The sequence below is a fragment of the Vulpes lagopus genome, chromosome X (genome assembly GCF_018345385.1).
Source record: "Vulpes lagopus strain Blue_001 chromosome X, ASM1834538v1, whole genome shotgun sequence".
In the NCBI taxonomy this organism is placed as follows: domain Eukaryota; kingdom Metazoa; phylum Chordata; class Mammalia; order Carnivora; family Canidae; genus Vulpes; species Vulpes lagopus.
The window spans coordinates 28,236,084-28,257,270 of NC_054848.1; the positions used below are offsets into that span (position 1 = coordinate 28,236,084).

The 21,187-nt window shown below is 35.1% G+C and overlaps 1 protein-coding gene across 8 annotated transcripts in view; it reads right to left on the reverse strand.

Annotated features, from left to right (window-relative positions):
• The window catches only part of DMD (dystrophin), a 2,057,113-nt gene that overhangs the window by 1,877,766 nt on the left and 158,160 nt on the right, over nt 1-21,187 (reverse strand). For all 8 annotated transcript variants that reach the window (XM_041741334.1, XM_041741335.1, XM_041741332.1 and 5 more), the window contains one exon: nt 1,282-1,343. In XM_041741334.1, coding sequence (XP_041597268.1) covers nt 1,282-1,343 — 62 coding nt within the window. Of the gene's footprint in view, nt 1-1,281; nt 1,344-21,187 lie in introns of those variants that run through there.

Consider the following 21,187-nt stretch of genomic DNA (forward strand, 5'->3'; position numbering starts at 1 on the left):
ATTTCAAAGCTTATATCTATTGCCTGTTTCAAAATTCCAAAATTAAGATTTCAATGAGACTGGTAGATATAGCAGTTAAATCACATATATCCACTTGGTAAATATTCTGGGAAATAGGAATTCCTATCCTACATATTTCTGAGTTTATTTTTCATTTATTCTTCTTCATTAGTACTGTTATAATTTTTTTTTATTATTTGTACCCACTTAGTTTAAAAAAACTTGAGATTTTAAAAATAGGTTTTTATGTTTATTGTTTAAAGTTCTGTAATAGCAATTTATTAATTGTTAATTCAGTAAGTAAATATAAACGAAATCTTCTTAGTTAAATTTCAATAACTTTATCTTGCTAATATGTTAAAGACTACCTGGGAAAATTCTACTAACAAATACCATAAACAATAGATGACACTAGAAAACCTTTTGTAATAGTAATGGGTGCACTTTTTAATATTGCATCTCCCAGGGGATTGTTTTGGATTCATTAGCAAAACTTTTATAAAACAAGACAGACCTATGGAGAGAGTGATCCACATATATTAAGATTGTCAGCAACTGTGGTAGGAATTTTCACATATTTTGACCTTATTAAGCTTCATAATCACATGCAAAATAAGCCAAATCTTTCTAACTTCAAAATATATATAAACCTCTTTACATGTTACTCTTAATGCTAGTTTTCAAGGTAAGAATATTTTATTCTGTGTTCACATATTATCTAGAATTGTGCTATATATGGAATATAAATTAAGTTGCATTTGCAAAATAAATAAATGTATTAAGAGTATGGGTTGATGCCTGCAGAAAAAGAGGATAAACTTCTTATTTTAAACTGACACATACCCTAAGTGATAGGGGTCAAACAGACCCAAGGCAGTTGTATTAGTATTTTTTGAACTAGTAAAGACTAAGAAAGAAAAAAAAAAAGATCACTTTCAGACAATAAAAATCCCTCAGATCTTCTGCTAATGTGTGGCATATACTAGCTACTTGGTGGAAGATTGTGATTATAATTTTTAGATGACTGATGTAATTAAAGAAACTCACATTATCGTTAAGATCCAAAGATACATTTTGTCTAATTAAATAATTTCTCTTTACCATATATTCTGCTGCTGCTTCTTAATTAAAAGTCAACATAATGTTCCTAAATCTGCACAGCTAAAACAAAATGACACTATGATAAAAACAATATGGATATTTAAACTTACACAGGTACATAGTTCATTTTGAAAATTCAGTCACATTATATTTTAAAAGAGAAGACCAAAACATTCTTACCTTAGAAAACTGTGCATTTATCCATTTTGTGAATGTTTTCTTTTGAACATCTTCTCTTTCATCTATAATGTAAAATTTAAAAAAGACTTAAGAGTTAGGAAAGAATTTTGAATATCATATTTCATAACCCAAATAATTCAGTTATTATGCATCAGTGTTATTTTATATTTGGTATTAAATTCATTGATAATGAAATTAAACATAACTGATATTGGTATTGGGCATCCAAACTAAAAATGAGATGTGAAAAATAATTGATATGGCCAAATCTATGCTGATTCAAATATTATATAAAGACATTACAGAAAAGTAGTCTCATCTGAATAAAGGAAATATTACTTATCCTTCTATGATAAATACTTTAGCATAATCAAAAGAGCCAATATGGGTATTTCTTCTGAGAAACTATTCCTGATATTTTCTTTTTACATCCCTCCCAGTACATTTAAAATTGATTTTCTCGGGACACCTGGGTGGCTTAGCAGTTGAGCGTCTGCCTTTGGCTCAGGGCGTGATCCCAGTCCTGGGATCAAGTCCCACATTGGGTTCCGTATGGGGAGCCTGCTTCTCCCTCTGCCAGTGTCTCTTCCCCTCTTTCTGTGTCTCTCATGAATAACTAATTTTTTAAATTTATTTATGATAGTCACACAGAGAGAGGCAGAGGCAAAGGCAGAGGGAGAGGGAGAAGCAGGCTCCATGCACCAGGAGCCCGACGTGGGATTCGATCCCCGGTCTCCAGGATTGCGCCCTGGGCCAAAGGCAGGCGCTAAACGGCTGCGCCACCCAGGGTTCCCTCTCATGAATAAATAAATCTTTAATAAAAATAAAAAAAATAAAAATAAATAAAATGGATTTTCTCCTCTTTTGCAATACCTCCATACTCTTAACATGGGCCCCCAGCATAGGAGAGGTTTCTTGATGATTAGAAGCATAGTTTTTGCATCCCAGAAGCTAGCATTGTCTGCACAAACTAAGAGCTCAGGAAATATTTGATAAACATGCAAAAGCTTTAGAGGAGGGGGGATCTTACAACTTCAAAATTTTTAGTACTTCTTTTCATCCCAAAGTCAGGAAATTTCAAATCAAAATGCAAATGACACCCTTCATGGATTACATATAAATACTCAAAGGAAAAATCTCCAAGGACTTCTTACACCAAGAGAGTGTGGTGGAAAATTATTAAGAAACAGCTTCACAGAATTCATGCTTCTAAAAATTATTTCTTTTTTTTTCAAGCTGGAAATTGGTAAGGAGTTAAATGGGCAGAAAAATAATCAATCTTGATTAATTGAAATCCTTTTTAAAGCCAAAGCCTACCTTTAAATTACTGTAAATATAATCATATTAATTAATGTTCAATAAATGAGTGCATCTGAGAAAGATTTAAAATGGAGAGGTTTATATTTTATTTACATTGGGTCAGAAGAACTCTTATTGAAATGTCCTGACAAAATAACCTCATTTGCTCTTAGATTCTTTTTCAGCAGTGAATCTCCAGTGCTTCTCCTGAAAACGGATGATCCACAGTGAAGAATCATTTCCCATGACAAATGTATCCATGTACTAAGAATATCTGTTTATCTTTAAAGCACATTATTAATCTAGAAGTGGAAACTATTAAGTTATATGGAGTAACAGCAGATAAATAATAAACCTAAAACTGTTTTCCTAGATGAGAAATTTTTTTTTAATTAATTAATTTATTTATTTATGATAGGCACACAGTGAGAGAGAGAGAGGCAGAGACACAGGCAGAGGGAGAAGCAGGCTCCATGCACTGGGAGCCCGATGTGGGATTCGATCCCGGGTCTCCAGGATCGCGCCCTGGGCCAAAGGCAGGCGCCAAACCGCTGCGCCACCCAGGGATCCCTAGATGAGAAATTTTTATTTAGCATCACAAAATACTTTCTTCTTATTTAATTGGGTTAGGGCCACAAACTACACTGCATGTGGCCAAATATCAGCATTACCCATACAGTACAGGATAAACCATAGCTACGATATGGAAGTTTTTTCTTTGTTGACAAGTGTGAATAAAGAAATATTCCTAGTTTCTGAAACTAATCTAGCTTTTTGTGAATATACTTCCCTAAATTCAGCATTACTCTTTTGATAATAATAAAATAAATAAACAGAACATTTCAAATGGTCAACTTTTAATCATTTTCATGGACCTGCTGCAAGAGTATTTGTCAGTATATTTATTTCTCAATGATAGACACATTTTAAGTTAATGACATTATTTGCAATTCCACTTATTTTTCCCTACATGTGCATGCAAATCCTGTCAGACATGGGAGAGTAAATGAGTCATTTGAAAACACACACTTAAAGGTTGGTTGTAAAACATGCCCAACCATCTTCATCCAAAAGTTGAATAGGAAGACATTTGAAGAGATGTGTTTCACATACTTTTCAGTGAAAAGTAGGTAGTAAAGCAACATTTTTATTGGTTTCAATTATATGTACAAAGAGTGATTTTTAGATCAGCCTTGAAGGCAGGAGGGAAACTTTCACATTGTGTGCAAAATAGTATGTATCTACTGTGTAAACAGCACTAAAGGTGAATTTTGTCATACAAATATTTGCACTAGGGTCTTCTTTTTTACTTCTTTTGCTTTTAATACAAGAAAAATATGCCCTTAATGAATTACCTGCTGATGTTTTATTTTGCTATATAACATCTGTTTTAACATGATAAATATTAATATAACTGGTTTTATCATTATAAGATATATCATTTATTAGTGTCTTACTGTTCATTGAGCTGTTCACATGTCATCTCAATCCATATATAATTTGCCATTTTATCCATTAAAAAAATACAAGCTTAGAAGGAATAAAGCTAGTAAGTGACACAGATGAACCTGATATAGATTGTTTGAATCAAATCCATGGCTTTTCACATTAACCAGTTCACATTATATTTGCATAGATAATATGGGATGCCATAAGATAATCAAAGTCACAAGAGTTGAGTGTATTATCACAAATGAAAAATAACCAGGATTTCAGGACCTCTATTTTAAGCAACCCAAGGAATTCCATGTATATTATAATCGATGTGAATGACATCCTGGAATTTTAAAGCCTACAACCTGCATGTCTACATGGACTATCCAGATTTATCCAGATTGGAAAACTGAACCTTCCTTACTATGTTAGATGATTCATTTGTTAATATTTTAAATATTCGGGGATCCCTGGGTGACTCAGGGGTTTAGCGCCTGCCTTTGGCCCAGGGCGTATTCCTGGAGTCCTGGGATCAAGTCCCACATCCGGCTCCCTGCATGGAGCCTGCTTCTCCCTCTGCCTGTATCTCTGCCTCTCTCTCTCTGTGTCTCTCATGACTAAATAAATAAAATCTTTAAAAAAAAGAAAACACTTGATTTAAAAAATAATAATATTTTAAATAATGCCCCTGTATTTACTATTTTATATTTAGTGCTCAACTTTTGTCATAGGTTAACATTATGGAAATATTTTTACAATAATTAAATTCATTAATATTAAAACTACATAGAAATTAATTAATATTAAAAATCACCCCAAAGTTTTGTGTCTACACATTACAATCCCCATAGACATGTATTTTACATAGCCACATAACATTCTGCCTTTTCAAACTTATTTTATGCTAAATATCTTATGGGCTTCCATTTCCTTTTGTTTGCTATTAGAAATTCCACCATAATGAACATCTTCATGCATTCTCTTTCAGCTTCTGGTGTATAATTGTCTCAGAATAAATTATTGGGTCAATATTAAAAAAAACTCTTATGGCTTTTACTAAATATTGTCATATTGCTTTCCCAATGGCCATATCAATGTTTAATGGCACTAGAAAGAATGAAGTTATGTTGCTGATAGGAATTTTGTTGCTTTCGTTCTTAAAGTGATTATTGCTTTATCAGATATAAGGAGATAGTTGATGCTCATCTTAATTTGAATCCATTTGATTACTAATAAGGTAGAACATGTTTTCAAAATTTATTCTGCATGCTTCTACTTTTGTCAAAATACTTGTTTATATCCTCTGCTCATGTATCTAATTGAGCTCTTGATATTTTACAATTAATTAGAATGAGATTATAAAGCAGTAGTTCTTTTTATTTTTAAAGCAGTAGTTCTTAAACACTTCAAGTTGTGTACTCCATTTGATTATCTGATAAAAATAATGATCCTCTCTACTTAAAAATGCATATACAGACATACTTACATACAGTTTCATGGGGTTCACTGATCTCTCTGCAGAAGGTTCCTATTACCATGAAAGCCAAGTTAAGAATCAATATCATAGAATGCCTGAGTGGCTCAGTTGGTTAAATGTCTGCCTTTGGCACAGGTCATGATCCCAGGGTTCTGGGATCTAGCCCCACATCAAGCCCTGTATTGAGCTCCCTGCTCAGTGAGGAGTCTGCTTCTCCCTCTCCCTCTGCCCTGTCGCACCTCCCCCCCCCCCGAATGTCCTTGCTCTCTCTCTCAAATAAATAAATAAATAAATAAATAAAATCTTTAAAAAAATAATCACTATCATAAATTAAGCTACTTACTCTTAGTCAGTGAATGCATATATATTCCCAAGTGCTTGTATTTCTTTTAATTTTCATTTCATTTTTATTATGCTAAAAATCTATACTTTTATATATATGTAAATCTATCCATTTCCATTGTTATTTCTCATATGACTTAAAAGTTGATACTTTTATTATTTAGTTTTAAAGACTTATCTATTTATTTGAGAGAGTGAGTGCATGTACATGGGGGGATGTGCGGCAGAGAGAGAGACAATACAAGTAGACTCTGCCAAATGGGGAGCCTGACATGGGCTTGATCCCAGGACCCAGATATATGACCTGAGCTGAAATGAAGACTCAGACACTGAAATGACTGAGCCACAGAGGCTCTCCTAAATGTTGATCCTTTTATTTTTTTATTATTTTTTAAGATTTTATTTATTCATGAGAGACAGAGAGAGAGAGAGAGGCAGAGACACAGGCAGAGGGAGAAGCAGGCTCCATGCAGGGAGCCCGATGTGAGCCTCAATCCCGGGACTCCAGGATCACGCCCCAGGCCGAAGAAGGCAGCCACTAATCCGCTGAGCTACCCAGGGATCCCCAAAGTTGATCCTTTTAAACACAATGTTACATATCCATAGTCTAAAGTCAATATACATATACATATATGATAAATTGCCATAGAGTCAATAGAGATGATTTCAATACTTTAATAAAATATATGTAATTATAGATACATAGTCTATAGGAAGAGATATAAATGTGAAATCAACAAGAAAGAGAATGAGAAAAGAATAAAGTGAATTCTGTTTTACTAGGAAATGATTATCTATATACTCCTGCTTAGTCATTTCAAGAGCACATATTCTATTTTGTTTTCTCTAGGGTTTGTTTATAACTGATTTTCTTTTACTAATAAAAATATGCCTGAGTATATTAATGTGAGAGGCCAAGTACAAAATCTCTGTTAGAAAAATTTACTTGAAAACTGTTCCCTAGAGATGTCAAGGAGTGAAGAACTACTACTTCATAAATTGCACAGAGTGACCAACATTTTATTTTATTCTCTCTATGGGGAAAACTCATAAAATTAGCTTTCTACTATGGCATAAAAATTGTATTTCGTCTCAGAATTAATTAACCTTTCTCATAAAATCATTTTTTAACCAATAAATCTGGCCCTTCATATTTTCTAAGATTAGTGCAATGACCTTTTACCCTGTTATTAACTTTTATATTCCTGAGACCCTCAGTCTCCTATAAATGTAGGATAATTAAATTGCAATATTCATGATTCACAAGAGTGACTTACTGCACAAAAATGATGTTGGCAAACTGAGAGAACATTAAATCAGGGGAACTGGCTTCTAGTGCAGGACTTATGAGTATGGTGGCCTTAGAATTACCAGACCTCAGTCTCTTTATTTGTGAAATAAAGATATTAATTGCCTTTTAGCTCATGGAGTTGATTTTAAGATGTAATGAAATAATTTTTTATGTAGTAATTTATAGAATAATTATTTACAAAAAATAATTATTTACAGAATGCTTAGTATCTGTTGGTCATTGTAATGGTTACTGAGAAGATAAATAGAATTCAGTTTTTACCAACATTCACACCCTTGTAGAATATACACATATGATAGATAAATATATTAAACGTCTTATAGCAGCAAGGATACATATAGTCAAAGGATATTACAGGAGCACAGAAAAGGGATATGTAGCCACATGGATGTTAGGGAAGACATTTTCTAGAAGGGGTTGGCTAAGTTGAGTCTAGCAGGATGAGCCAAAAAAGGGAAAGAAAAAAGGTTCAAAGGGAAAGATGAATCTTTAGGAGGAGTTCATAGGTCATAAGGAATACAATAACATTGTATGATTCTACCCATAAATGTTATCTAAAACAATGAGAAAACAAACAAAAAGAGAATCAAAACTATATTACAGAGAACAAACTGATGGTCGCCAGAGGGAAGGAGGCTGGGCAAAATGGTGAAGGGGAGTGGGAGATACAGGCCTCCGGTTACAGAATGATTAAGTCACAGGAATAAAAGGCAGAGTAAGAGGAATACAGGCATTGATATTTTAAGAGCAGCGTAATGGGATAGATGGTAGCTATACTTGTGGTCAACATAGCATAATGTATAAACTTGTCAAATCACGAAGTTGTACACCTGAAACTAGTGTAACAATGTGTATCTACTATATTTAAGAAAAAAGAATGATCTTCATTATATTTAATTCAGTTTTGTTGCACTCTAAAGTGTGGAGAAGGGAGTAGCATGAGATGAAATTATAAAGGTATTTGGGAGTAATATGACCCTCTATATGTGATCAGATATGACAGCATGAGTGAAAGCATTGAAAAACTAAACCAATCAAACAACCCAGTTATATAAACACCACAAATTATCCTCATTACACAGGGAAGTTAATCATGATCTGTGCCAGAAAAACATTTTAAAAAATGACGTTTCCTTGGGTGCCAGCTAGTAGGTTAATTGAAAATTCTCACCACTTAAGTGACCCAGAAAATACAAGTATAGAAGGAGAAGGGAACATTAGAGTTGGTACTAGTTTAGAAATACATATAGTGTAGAAATACAAAGGAATACTTCACATTAAATAGAGGACTATTCAGCAATATAGAAGAAGTATTAGGGTCTCTATTCTTTGCTTCTACCAAAGATGAGAAAAAGGGAAATGAGAAATGTGGATGATTAATGGTAAACATTAGATAAGGTTATGTGATACTGTGGAACATTATGAAGGAAGGCCCTAAACTCAGGATATAGTTAGAAAATGGATTTGCCATGTTATTAATGCTTCAAAATGGCAATGCAAAGTGGAGGAGAGTAGAAGGGAGAATGTCATGAAAAATGCTTTCCATTAAATCTGAGTAATAGCTTTTGATCATAGGATTACAGAATGTTAGGGCCGAAGGTGATATTTGTGGTCATTTTATAATGAGGGGGTCTAAAATAATTAAATTACAGCACAAAGAAGAGAAAACCAGTTAGTGTCAAAGAGGTTTCCTTCTTTTCCACTCACTCTTCAATCAGTGTGATGCAGTTTCCACTGCTCATCACCCTACAAAAGTTGTTAATAATATCACCTATATCCTTTCTAATTTCCAAGACAGTGACTGTCTAGATTCTAACTGAATTCCTGGCACTTAGCATAGAATATGTTACACAATAGTGCTTAGTAAAGATGTTTTAAATTAATGAGGACCAGATTTACTTTTCAGACCTTTTCTTACTTTTGTGTTTTGCAGATATTAGTTCTATTAACCTGTGGTAGACAGGAAAATGGTCCTCCGAAAAGGTTCATGTCCCAATCCCAAGAATTTCTGAATAAGTTTTCTTAAAACTCATTTGTTTTACAATAAGTTAAAGTATTTTAAAATTCTTTGTTATGGCAATGAGAATTAAGGTTGCAGATGGACTAAAATTTGGTAATCAGGTCATTTTGGATAGGAAGACCATCTCAGGTTATCCAAGTTGGACCAATGTAATCACAGTGTGCCCTTCAAAGGGGGAAGAGGGCAGCCGAAGAGAGACAGCCTAAGAGAGAGCAGCATAACAAGGACTTGGTCCAAAGACGTGAACAGACATTTCTCTTAAAAAGATATACAAATGGCCAGCAGACATATGAAAAAAAATGTTCTACATCACTCGGCATCAGGAAAATACAAATCAAAACCACAATGAGATATCACCTCACACCAGCCAGAATGGCTAAAATTAACAAGTCAGGAAACAACAGGTTTATGTTCGTGAGGATGCGGAGAAAGAGGAACCGTCTTACACTATTGGTGGGAATGAAAGTTGGTGCAGCCACTCTGGAAAACAGTATGGAGGTTCCTCAAGGAGCTAAAAATAGACCTACCCTATGACTCAGCACTTGTACTACTAGGTGTTTACCCCAAACATACAAATGTAGTGATCCAAAGGGGTACGTCCACCCCAGTGTTCATAGCAGCGATGTCCACAATAACCAAACCATGGTAGGAGCTGAGATGCCCTTTGACAGAAGAATGGATAAAGATGTGAGATGTATATATACACACACACACAATGTAATATTACTCAGCCATCAGAAAGGATGAATACCTACCATTTACATCCACATGTTTGGAACTGGAGGGTATTATGCTGAGCTAAATAAGTCAATTAGAGAAAGACAATTATCATATGGTTACGCTCATATGTGGAATATAAGAAATTGCACAGAGGATCATAGGGTAAGGGAGGGAAAACTGAATGGGAAATCATCAGAGAGAGAGAGAAAAAACAGAGACTCTTAAGTATAGGAAAGAAACAGGGTTGCTGGAGGGGAGGTGGGTGGAGGATTGGGTAGTTGGGTGATGGGCATTAAGGAGTGCATGTGATGTGATGAGCACTGGGTGTTATATGCAACTGATGAATTACTGAACACTACATCTGAAACTAATGATCTGAAACTACTGCATATTGGCTAATTGAATTTAAATTAAAAAAAGGGACTTGACCCAATGCTGCTGGTTTTGAAGATGAAGAAGAGGGCAGGCTCCACAATGGGAGAGATTAGGCATGGATTCTTCCCTGAAGTCTCCAGAAGGCACACAGTTCTGATGGCCCTTAACTTTAGCCCCATGAAGTCAATTTCAGATTGGAGACCTGAAGAATTGTTATATAAGAAATAGGAGTTGTTTTAAGTTGCTAAATTTGTGGTAATTTTTATAGCATCAATAGGAAACTTATACATAACTTTTCCTCTTGAAGGCTGTTAAGTCCACTGAAAATATATACTGATACCTACAAGGTGGTAGAAATATAACTGTGTAAAAGATAAAGTTCCTACCCTTTTGCCTTTACAGCATAGTGAGAGAAAGAGACACACTCAAAACAAATATATAGTGGATACATAGGTAAGTTCTTTGATGAAGAAAATACAGGGTTTTGTCAAAAGCATATATTAAAAAAATGTAACTTGAAAAATCCAGTGTTTCCTTGGTGAAGTGACATCTCAGTTGAGTTCTGAACATTAATTAAGAATATAGAGGGATGCCTGGGTGGCTCAGTGGTTGAGCATCTGTCTTCGGCTCAGGACGTGATCCTGGAATCCCAGGATCGAGTCCACATTAGGCTCCCATGAGGAGCCTACCTCTCCCTCTGCCTGTGTCTCTGCCTCTCTCTGTGTGTCTCTCATGAATAAATAAATAAAATTGTAAAAAAAAAAAGAATATAGAAGCAAGAAAGGTGAAAAATAACCCCAGAGCATAAAAAAAAGAGGTGCAACTACCAGGATACGAGTATGGTCCATTCAAGGAACAAGAGGAAGAGGAAGGGGAGGACAAAAGTGGCTGAGATGACTTTAGATAAAAGAGAAATGATCTTTAGCCAAATTAGGAAGAGACTTAAACTTTAGTTAGAAGACAGAAACCAAAGTATAATTTTAAGTAGGAAAATAGCAATATTGGTTTGTGTTTTATTTTATATTTAAAGGATTTTTTTATTTTTTAAAAGATTGTATTTATTTATTTATTTACTTATTTAAAGATTTTATTTATTTATTCATGAGAGACACACAGAGAGAAGCAGAGACACAGGCAGAGGGAGAAGCAGGCTCTATGCAAGGAGCTCAATGTGGGATTCGATTCTGGGACTCCAGGATCGTGCCCTGAGCCAAAGGCAGGCACTAAACCACTGAGCCACCCAGGGATCCCCTGAAGATTTTACTTATTCACAAGAGACACACAGAGAGAGGCAGAGACATAGGCAGAGGGAGAGGCAGGCTCCCCACAGGGAACCTGATATGGGACTTGATCACAGGACCCCAGGATTACAGCCGGAGCCAAAGGCAGACACTCAACCACTGAGTCACCCAGTTGTGCCTAAAACATTTTATTTTTAAGTAATCTCTACACCCGGTGTGGGGCTTGAACTCACAACCTTAAGATCAAGAGTTGCATGTTCTACTGACTGATCCAGCCAGGCACCCCTGGTTTGTGTTTTAACAATAAACTTTATATAATTATGTATTATATCATTATAATCCATGGCTTGTATTGGTGAATTGCAGTTTGACTGGAGAAACATAAATGCAGGCAATTACCTTTAATAGGTATTACTCATAAGAACTAGTTATTAATTTTATGTGGAAGTAGGTGATTTGGGAGAAGTACAGCCAATGATACTACTCAAATTGGAGTTCTGAAGTCCCAGAAAGAAGAGTATCTGGATCTGTATATATAATGAGGGTATGGGAAGAATTGGGAAATACTGACTTTTGGTAGTTTGGAGATGAAAAGAAAGAAATGTAGAGGAGGCAATTGGATACAAGAGACTGAAGTGCAAAAGATAAATCTGAGCTGAAAATAAATATTTGGGAGATACAAGCCAACTGGCACATAGTAACTAAAGCCCCTGTAGTGAAAGATGTTACTAGAAAGAGTGCACAAGCTTTCCAATTTTATGAAATATTATTGTCTCCTGGTTCTTCTTCCAACAAAAGGGCTGTCTCCTGATCTGATCTGTTTCACTGGCTTCTTTGCTATTCACCCTGGAAATACTGGCGTTGTTCCAGGGTCCTATCTCTTCTGCATCTCTTCTTGTCTTGTCTACTACGTTTATTCTTCCTAAACAAAGTGACTTCTTACCCCAGCCCAACCACCACCATATATTGATATTGATGATACTTATACCTAAATCTTTATTTTTCATCTTGATTAATGTCCTGAGTTTCACACTGACAGAGCTAACTCAAGTTAATACCTCTAGTTTTAAGACCTGTAGGTACCCAAACAATATCACTCATCTTCTCAAATAAAGTCACATAATCCTATTCTTCCTATCAATTAATGGCTTTATCATTCATCTAGTAACCAAATAATTAACTCTCGAGTCATTATTCAAGTTTGAGAAATGCTTGTCCTGAGGTTAAAGTCCCCCTTATTTAGAACAGCAAATAAGGGTTTTTATAATTTGACTCCAAATACTTTTCTAAACTTAATATCCATCATACCTATGGGCACCCACACATATTCCTTACCCCTCTACTCACATACCTACCAGGTCTACTCCAGCCACACAAGCCAAATGTCTCCATGGTTAACCCACAGACTTTCTTACTTTGGTCCTTTGTTCATGGAGTCCCAGGAATGTGACTTGAAAACTCTTACTCTTAGGAGCAAATTCATATGTGAGGATTTTCACAATCATCCTGTTCTCCATGGCAGAACTCACCAATTAATTCTTCTGATATACACATACACTTTAGCATTTTTTAAACGGCATCATTTTTATGCAGGTGTATGCATGTTCATATACATACAAATCTGTTACTCTCTCCTATAATGAATCCCACTCATTAACGCTGCATGTGACCACACTTCAATGGGAGGACTATTATGTCTTTGTAACTCCTGGCATCCAATCTGGTGTATTCAAGCAGAAACAGATACTTAATAAGAGTTGGTTGAATAAATCAAATGATTAATCAATGATTAACCATAATTAAATCCCAGATCTACTAAGTCCCAGACCGATATTTTTTCCCTCTACATCCCATACTGCTTAAATTGCTCTGTTAATTATAAACCTTTGGTCTTAATCATCAATTCATTTCCAAAAATATACATGGAGCACCCACTCTGTATAAAATCACTTTTCAATATCTTCTCACAAAATTTGTCTTTGGAACTCCAGTATTTATTTTCAACACTATATGGGATAAAAAATAGGATTAGAAGAGTATTTCTTGCAAAAAAAATCTGCCTTGACTTTTCTGGGTAAGTTACATTCTGGAATATGATGAAATTGCCCTTCACTTCATCTTTCATGACTGTTGTGGCTCTTAACACCATGTAAAATGCTATAGATGACCTGTCTGATCCTTTACCTCCCCTGCAAATGTTGCTTCTTTCTCATATAGGTCAATTGCTTTTTATTGTAGGGAGGTGATAGACTCTGAAAATAATTTGAATAGCTGTGTCAGCTCATACTGGATAAAAGTTCCCTCCCATCCCTTGCCACTTAATCATAGAATTTATGCTATATTAGCAAATTGGAGTTATGACCAGAACCTAACATAATCACACCATTGCATATTCATAAAAATGATCAATAACACTAGATCTATGAAAAACACAATGCAAGAATTGTAGAAATATTGTTATGTACAGTTATAGAAGTTACCATGAAATAGAACATAGTAACAATGAATAAGTATCAATTAAAACAGAAGATAAATCAGGATTCCAAGAGTATGCAAAAGCATACTAGGTAACACAACTTGGAAAAAAGAGTGCCATATGGTATATGGTACAGATGGTTCATTCTTGTTCCCTTAAAATTCCATTCTGAGGGCAGCCCGGGTGGCTCAGTGGTTTAGCACTGCCTTCAGCCCAGGGCCTGATCCTGGAGACCCAGGATCAAGTCCCACGTCCGGCTCCCTGCATGGAGCCTGCTTCTCCCTCTGCCTGTGTCTCTGCCTCTCTCTCTCCCTCTCTCTCTGTGTGTGTCTCTCATGGATAAATAAATAAAATCTTAAAAAAATTCCATTCTGACACTAAGAATATGTATCAGATACTCTGTAGGTTGGTGATTAAATACATCCCTCCCAGCATCAGGGAGCCTGGGTTCACATCCCAGCTCCACTTCTCACTAAGTCTATGACCTTAGTCAAGTTATTTAATCCCTCTGCATCTCATTGTGTCCATCTGCATCATGGGAATAAAAACACTGGTAGAGGGCAGCCCGGGTGGCTCAGTGGTTTAGCACTGCCTTTGGCCCAGGGCATGATCCTGGAGACCTGGGATCGAGTCCCACAGCGGGCTCCCTACATGGAGCCTGCTTCTCCCTCTGCCTGTGTCTCTGCCTTTCTCTCTCTCTCTCTCTCTCTGTGTGTCTCTCATGAATAAATAAATAAAATCTTGAAAAACAAACAAACAAAAACACTAGTAGAGAATTGTTAAGGCTAAATGTGAGAGACTTAAGATGCATATTAATACTGAAAAATCTAAAGAAAAAAAGAAAATTTATAAAACTTTATTCCTAGATGTACCACTACTTCCCATTGGCCAGCTGTATAAACTGCATTATTGGAGCACCTGAGTGGCTTGGTCATTTATGCATCTGCCTTCAGCTCAGATCCTGAACCGACGGTCCTGGGATAGAGCCCCATATTGGGCTCCCTTATCAGTGGGGAGTCTGCTTCTCTCTATGCCCTTCCCTGCTAACTTGTGGTCTCTCTCTCCCTCACTCCCTCTCAAATAAATAAATAAAATCTTAACAAAAACCCACCTCTGCATTATTTTGTAAAAGAGACACAATTTCTAGGTGGTGGTCAATTAACAATTAGTAAGATTTTTAAAATACTATTTATAAATGTTCAGCAAATAGAATCCTCTTGATTTGAAAGCTAAAGAAAAAATATGAAATGGTATTAGTATAAATTATATCTCTTCATGTCCAGAAAAGTGAAGTCTGTATTTAGGAATAATGAATGAATGAAAACAATGAATATTTTTGTGTTGCATTAAACTTTATAAAGTGATTTCAAATGTCTCATCTTGTTTGAACATGACCCTGTGGGTGTAAACTTGTTATGGACAAGAATAAGTTACTATTAATTAGTATGCAGGCTTGAAATATACTTTAGTAGTGTGTCACTACTTATTTTTGTAGGAAAATATAACTTATTTTTGTAAAAAAATAATAGCCCTGGACTAATTATGGCAGAATAAATAAAGTAAGATCCCAAGGTCTCATGTAATTTGGAGGTGAAATTAATCACTTGGACAATGGCGTAAGTCTTAACTAGACACCTGTTTCCATATTTCAACACAGTCAATTTTACTTTGAAAATAGTTTATCTACTAAAAAATTAAAAATAAATTGTTTTGTGGTACATATTTACCTATTTTATTGGATTGTAAAATAGTTATTTTCAAATAAAAAGGAAAACAATCAGCCAAAGTGTGCAATAGCCACTTCCAAATGTCTAGGTCAGTGAGACGCTCTATAAACAGACAAAGGCTCAAACACAGAGTCCTCTTTTGGGTATATTACAAAGAGATAATTAAGTCACAAGATATATTCACTAAACTTGCACTATGGAGTAAACATTAAGAAAATGATATAGTATATATAATTGATGCATCATGCTTTATTTCCTTGGCCCAACCCTGAGTTTACCTATAACTGTGAACAGATTCTGTGATGCTGAAGATTTCCCACCTAAAGCATCCACATTAGTGCTTCTTTGCAATAAGACTTTTTCCAGATCTAGGGGAAATTGGTAGGCCCATCTGTGGTGCAGCCAAGAAATGACAGAGATTTAATTTCCCTAGGTACAATCAGTAAATGAGGGACAGAAATCAATGGACTAAAAAGCCCAGTGGAACAATTGTTGGACATTTTCTTGAAGGCTCCTCAAGGATTACTGGGGATATTCAACTCAGAATGGCCCAGAGTAGCACCACTATTGTCTATTCTCCCTTCCCTGGCTCACTTCCCACATCCTTTATTTATGTTCATTTTCCAAATGAACTACCTGTACCAGTACTGGTTCGAGTTAGCTTTCTGAGTAATTCAAATTAACCCATATGGGTACTGGGCCTAAGTTACTTGACTTGATCATGTACTATCCAGCATTAAATATCTCGTAGGCAACACCAAACCTCAGTTTTTCAGTCTGTAAAATGGAAATAATCATAGGAACAAACTCTGAGTTTTATTTTGATGAGATATTCTGCAGGGTATCAATTGTAGTCTTAAGCAATGACTTTTTACAAAGTAAAAGTCAATATAAACAATTACTATTTTTACTAACAATATATTTAACCACATTAAAAGTTTGTGGGCAAACTGGTAGATTGTATTATTTGCTCATCATTCATTCTTCCCTCCCCCTGCTTGCCGTGGATCACCCTAGGTGGATTTCACTTCCAATCTCACTGATGTGGACTTCATCGTGTGACTTGCCTGGCCCAATAAAACATGAGCAGATGTAACAGTGTGTCAGTTCTGAGCAAGGGATTTAAGAATTGTGATGTACTTTTTCATTTCTCTGGCTCTTCCTTCCTTTGATAGTAGAAGATCATGCCTCAAGTAGACTATGTTCCCAAAAGGAGAGATGCATATGTGGAGCTGACCTGAAGCCAAAGAGTGAAAGAAACCTTGGAATAAGAAATAAATGCTTGTTCCTCTAAGTCACAGAATTTTTTTTTTTTTTACAGAGCATCATCTTAGAATGATGACTAATACAGCAGGAAAATAGTAAATGTGCCCAATAGAATAAAATATAACAATAGATAGTATATAGCATCTTTACTTAAAATAGATTTGAATTCATTTGTTTAAATTTAAATTTAATATAAGCTGATGTATGGGTTTTAAATCAAGTATTAAACACTCTCTAAAATTCCATCTGGAGTATATTATCTTTTCTATATTGGTACTTCCCTTATCATAACATTCACATTTTAAACATTAAAGCAGTGTTTTTTTCTTATACACAGCCCAGTGTAGGCATAGACTGAAACCAACCTGGGAGATGATTTAAGGGAAGGATATGTTCAAAAGAAATTCAGTGGATTATGGTAAGAGCAATAGTCAGTACTGAGAATGCTTATTTATACCTCGTTCCAAACACAGAAAGCACTTACAACAGAAATAAAGTTTAAGAGCAATCACTTACTCCCCCTTTCACCAAAAATGGAAGTCTTAAGCCAGTGTTTGTGAAAGATGAAGCCAAAAATTATAAATAGAGTTAAGGCCAAACATTTTTCCAGTATAAACAGGGGAAATTCTGTAGTCAGTGAAAGAGCATTCAGATCTGTCTTTTAGGACAGATTTCAGGAAATCATTACTGATAATCCAAGAGAAGTCTTGGGACTTAATCAAAGGAGGAGACAGTTTTGAGAGTTAATCAGGTGCCAATGCTAATACATGATCCAAGTGGCAGAGCACAGAAGGTACAGAGTCCCACAATCAATTTTTATTCAGCTTGTGGTTGCTAATGCTGATGACAAGTGGTTACTAACAGCTTCTTTCAGGATTCCTAATGAAAGATTTCTCCTTTTTTTTTTTTTTTCAAGTTCATTATACCACTGGGGAAAAAAGCATTTATGTCTTTTCTAAGATCGGTGACAGGACGACACTGAGAACACTTCCCTCAGTGCACAATGGCAATGGATGAGTTCTATCTACATCATGAATGATCATTGAAGTTGATGTGAATTTAGGTTGGCATGTAAATTAAGTAATTGTAAAAAGTTCCCAAACTAACATCACAGTGTGCACTTAGGCACAATTGTGTTGAACTTGTAGAGGAAAACATAACTTAGAGTTGAAAAAGATGTTGAAAGCACAGTGAAAAGTGGGATCCTTATAAACAACATAAACATTTAACAAACAATGCAAGAGTGAGTTTTTCAAGGAATCAGCTGAATCCAAAATGAGCTTTTCTTCACTAGTTTTTTTTGTCTATGTTTACAAATAGTAACTTGTAGTTATTAGAAAAGACTTAAGTCAAATTGGTAAACAGCTTTCCTCACAACCAGTGTATGAACGATTTTATCTGTGTGTATATACCCACAACAGTGTGTTGTGTGTGTATGAGTGTGTGTGATTTAGGTTCCTGTGAATTGCAGCACATTGCAAACATGACTTTCTGATCACTGAACACTAAATGATCTTGAAGTAGAACTCCAAAATTTCCCAACTTTGTAAATCAGAGACATTACAATTTCTTAGTTTTCAGATTACTTTTACTATGCTACGTTTGTACTAAACAGAATATAAAGGAATAGCTTTCCCAAGTTATAATAATATAGTGATTTTAGTTGTCAACCAGACTATCTTGGTTTGAATGGCAACTCTGCTACTTAGGAGTGTGCCTCAGTTACCTCACCTGTAAATACTGATAATGTGAGCCTTGGGTCACTGCTTCTGCTTGGACCCGGGCTCTAATGCTCACTAGCTCTGTAGATTTCAGTTAAGTATCTGGAATTCAATTTCCTCAACCAAAAAAAAAAAAAAAAAAAAAGAAAGAAAGAAAAGGAGTTTGACAAAGATAATTTCTATGTGTTTCTCCAGATCTAAATTTTTTTATCATCTGATTTTTAAGCTACTGTTTTTTTCTTTTTTTTTTCATCAGGCAACACAACATCCTTATTCAGCACAAATGCTTTGGAGTTATATAGCCTGGATTCAAAGTCCAGCCCTGCTACTTTCTAGTTGAGTTTCCTTATTTATATAACTTCTCTCTTTAGTTTCCTGATCTGTAAAATAAATATAAAATGATTAGTTCTCTCATGGTGTTGTGAGGATTAAATGAACTATTACTTTTAAAGAACATAGAAAGTATCTGGCCCCAAATAAGCAATCAACACTGTTATTCTTACTTGAAGATCCAAAGGCTTTTAATACAACTATGGGATGACTTCTTAAAAATTGTGAGCAAATCTTAGGAGTGTACACATATGAGAATCTTCAATAGATTCCCAAAGGGATCCATGGCTTGATAAATGTGGGATAAAATATAAAGACAGTCTTGTTGGCTCTTCTGCCTATTAACAACCCATGCTTTCTTATCTTTCTTTCTTTTTTTTTCCCCAGAACACAGGTATTAACAGCAACAAGTCACCTTGTATTATTTTTTCTCAACGATGGTCTTTCCAAAGCTTATTTAAGAAATGTCTTGCTCTATTTCTCTGTCCCCAATGTATCATTCCTTTTATAGATCTACACAAATTAACCAGGTTGAAAAAAGGTAGTTATACAGGCTTTTCCTATATTCCTGAACCAGCTAAGAAATACTGGGTTTTCTTCATATTCCCTTCAATGATTCTCTTCAACCATCTAGGTTTAGGCACTTATTATTTTTTAGTTTCTTATGCCTACATATACATAGATGCGGTTTTCTTACAACCCATTTTACCCCTTTTAGTCTCTGAGAAGAGCACAGCTTCTTTTGTGATACTTTGTGATGTTAAGTATTGACATAATTCAGTACAGTAATGGAGAATCAGCAAGATTTGTCTGTTATCTGACTGTTTCAAAGATTTATGCCTTAATTTGCTGTATATCTTCAATGCACATTTTTTTCAGTGAAAGCAGTCTATGTCAATGAAAGAATCATTGAAATGATCATTTTCACAACATTTAAAAAGGCACCATGACATACAAGAAACAAATCACTCCTTGCTGCACAGACAGTGCATTCACAGCTTGAAAACCAATACTTTCAAAGTACAGTATGAAAGTGAAAATAAAAAAACTCTCAGAAAAGATCAATAGAAAGAACTGATGATGGCTAAAAGAACAGTATTGATTAGTAAAGTCATATGAAAAGAGAAACACTACTAAACACTAAATTTGGATTAGCATCCATACACTAGGAAATAAAATTTCAAGATCAAGAAACATCTTCACAGATCAAAGGGGGTCTGAGTGAAGTGCTTTCATTGCCTGAGTAACTTAACTGAGGAGTCAAAGTAAAAAAAATTATAATTAATATGATATTTTTAGGATATAGTTGAATGGGGGGAGGAGCACACACTATTGACCTTAATGTTTAATACAATATCCAGTTCAATTAATTTATAAGCTGAATTTATGTTAATTACCCATATTTTAGAGACAAGAGAAAAAAGGGTATTGCAAGCTCTGTGACTGAAGTTTTGATATGTTTCCTTTTCATTTTTTCCTTAATTGTAATTGCAACGCACAAGTAATTGTATAAGCTGCTTTCTTTTTTTTCTTATTAATTAGAAAAATTTATTTTCACTTTAGTTTCACTAAATTAAACTATTATGCCATTTGAAGAAAGTTTCAGATTAGAGAACATTACACTAAATATTATTGAACATTCATTAAACAGTGTATTTCACTTATAAATAAGTTCTAACTTAATTGAAGACGTGGTTAAATACAGAACTGAGAAATTCTGTACTAATTCAATGTTTATCAAAACATCTTTTCCCTTTATTTTTTACCTGTTATGATTACATTTATTTTACTTATTTAAATTTTTTTTTTTAATTTGAGAGAGAGCACATACACAAGCAGGGAGAGTGGCAGAGGGGGAAAGGTGAGCGGGCTGGGAGAGGGAGAATCTGAAGCAGACTCCCCCAATGATGTGAGGTTGTCGATCGCATGACCCCAAGATCATAACTGAGCCGAAATCAAGATTCAAATGCTTAACCAACTGAGCCAGTCAGGTGCCCTTAGATGTATTTTTTAAACCACGTTATAGGGGCACTCAGGTTGCTCAGTGGTTGAGCATCTGTCTTTGGCTCAGGGCATGATCCTGGGGTCCTAGGATCAAGTCCTGCATTGGACTCCCTGCAGGGAGCCTGCTTCTCCCTCTGCCTATGTCTCTACCACTCTCTGTGT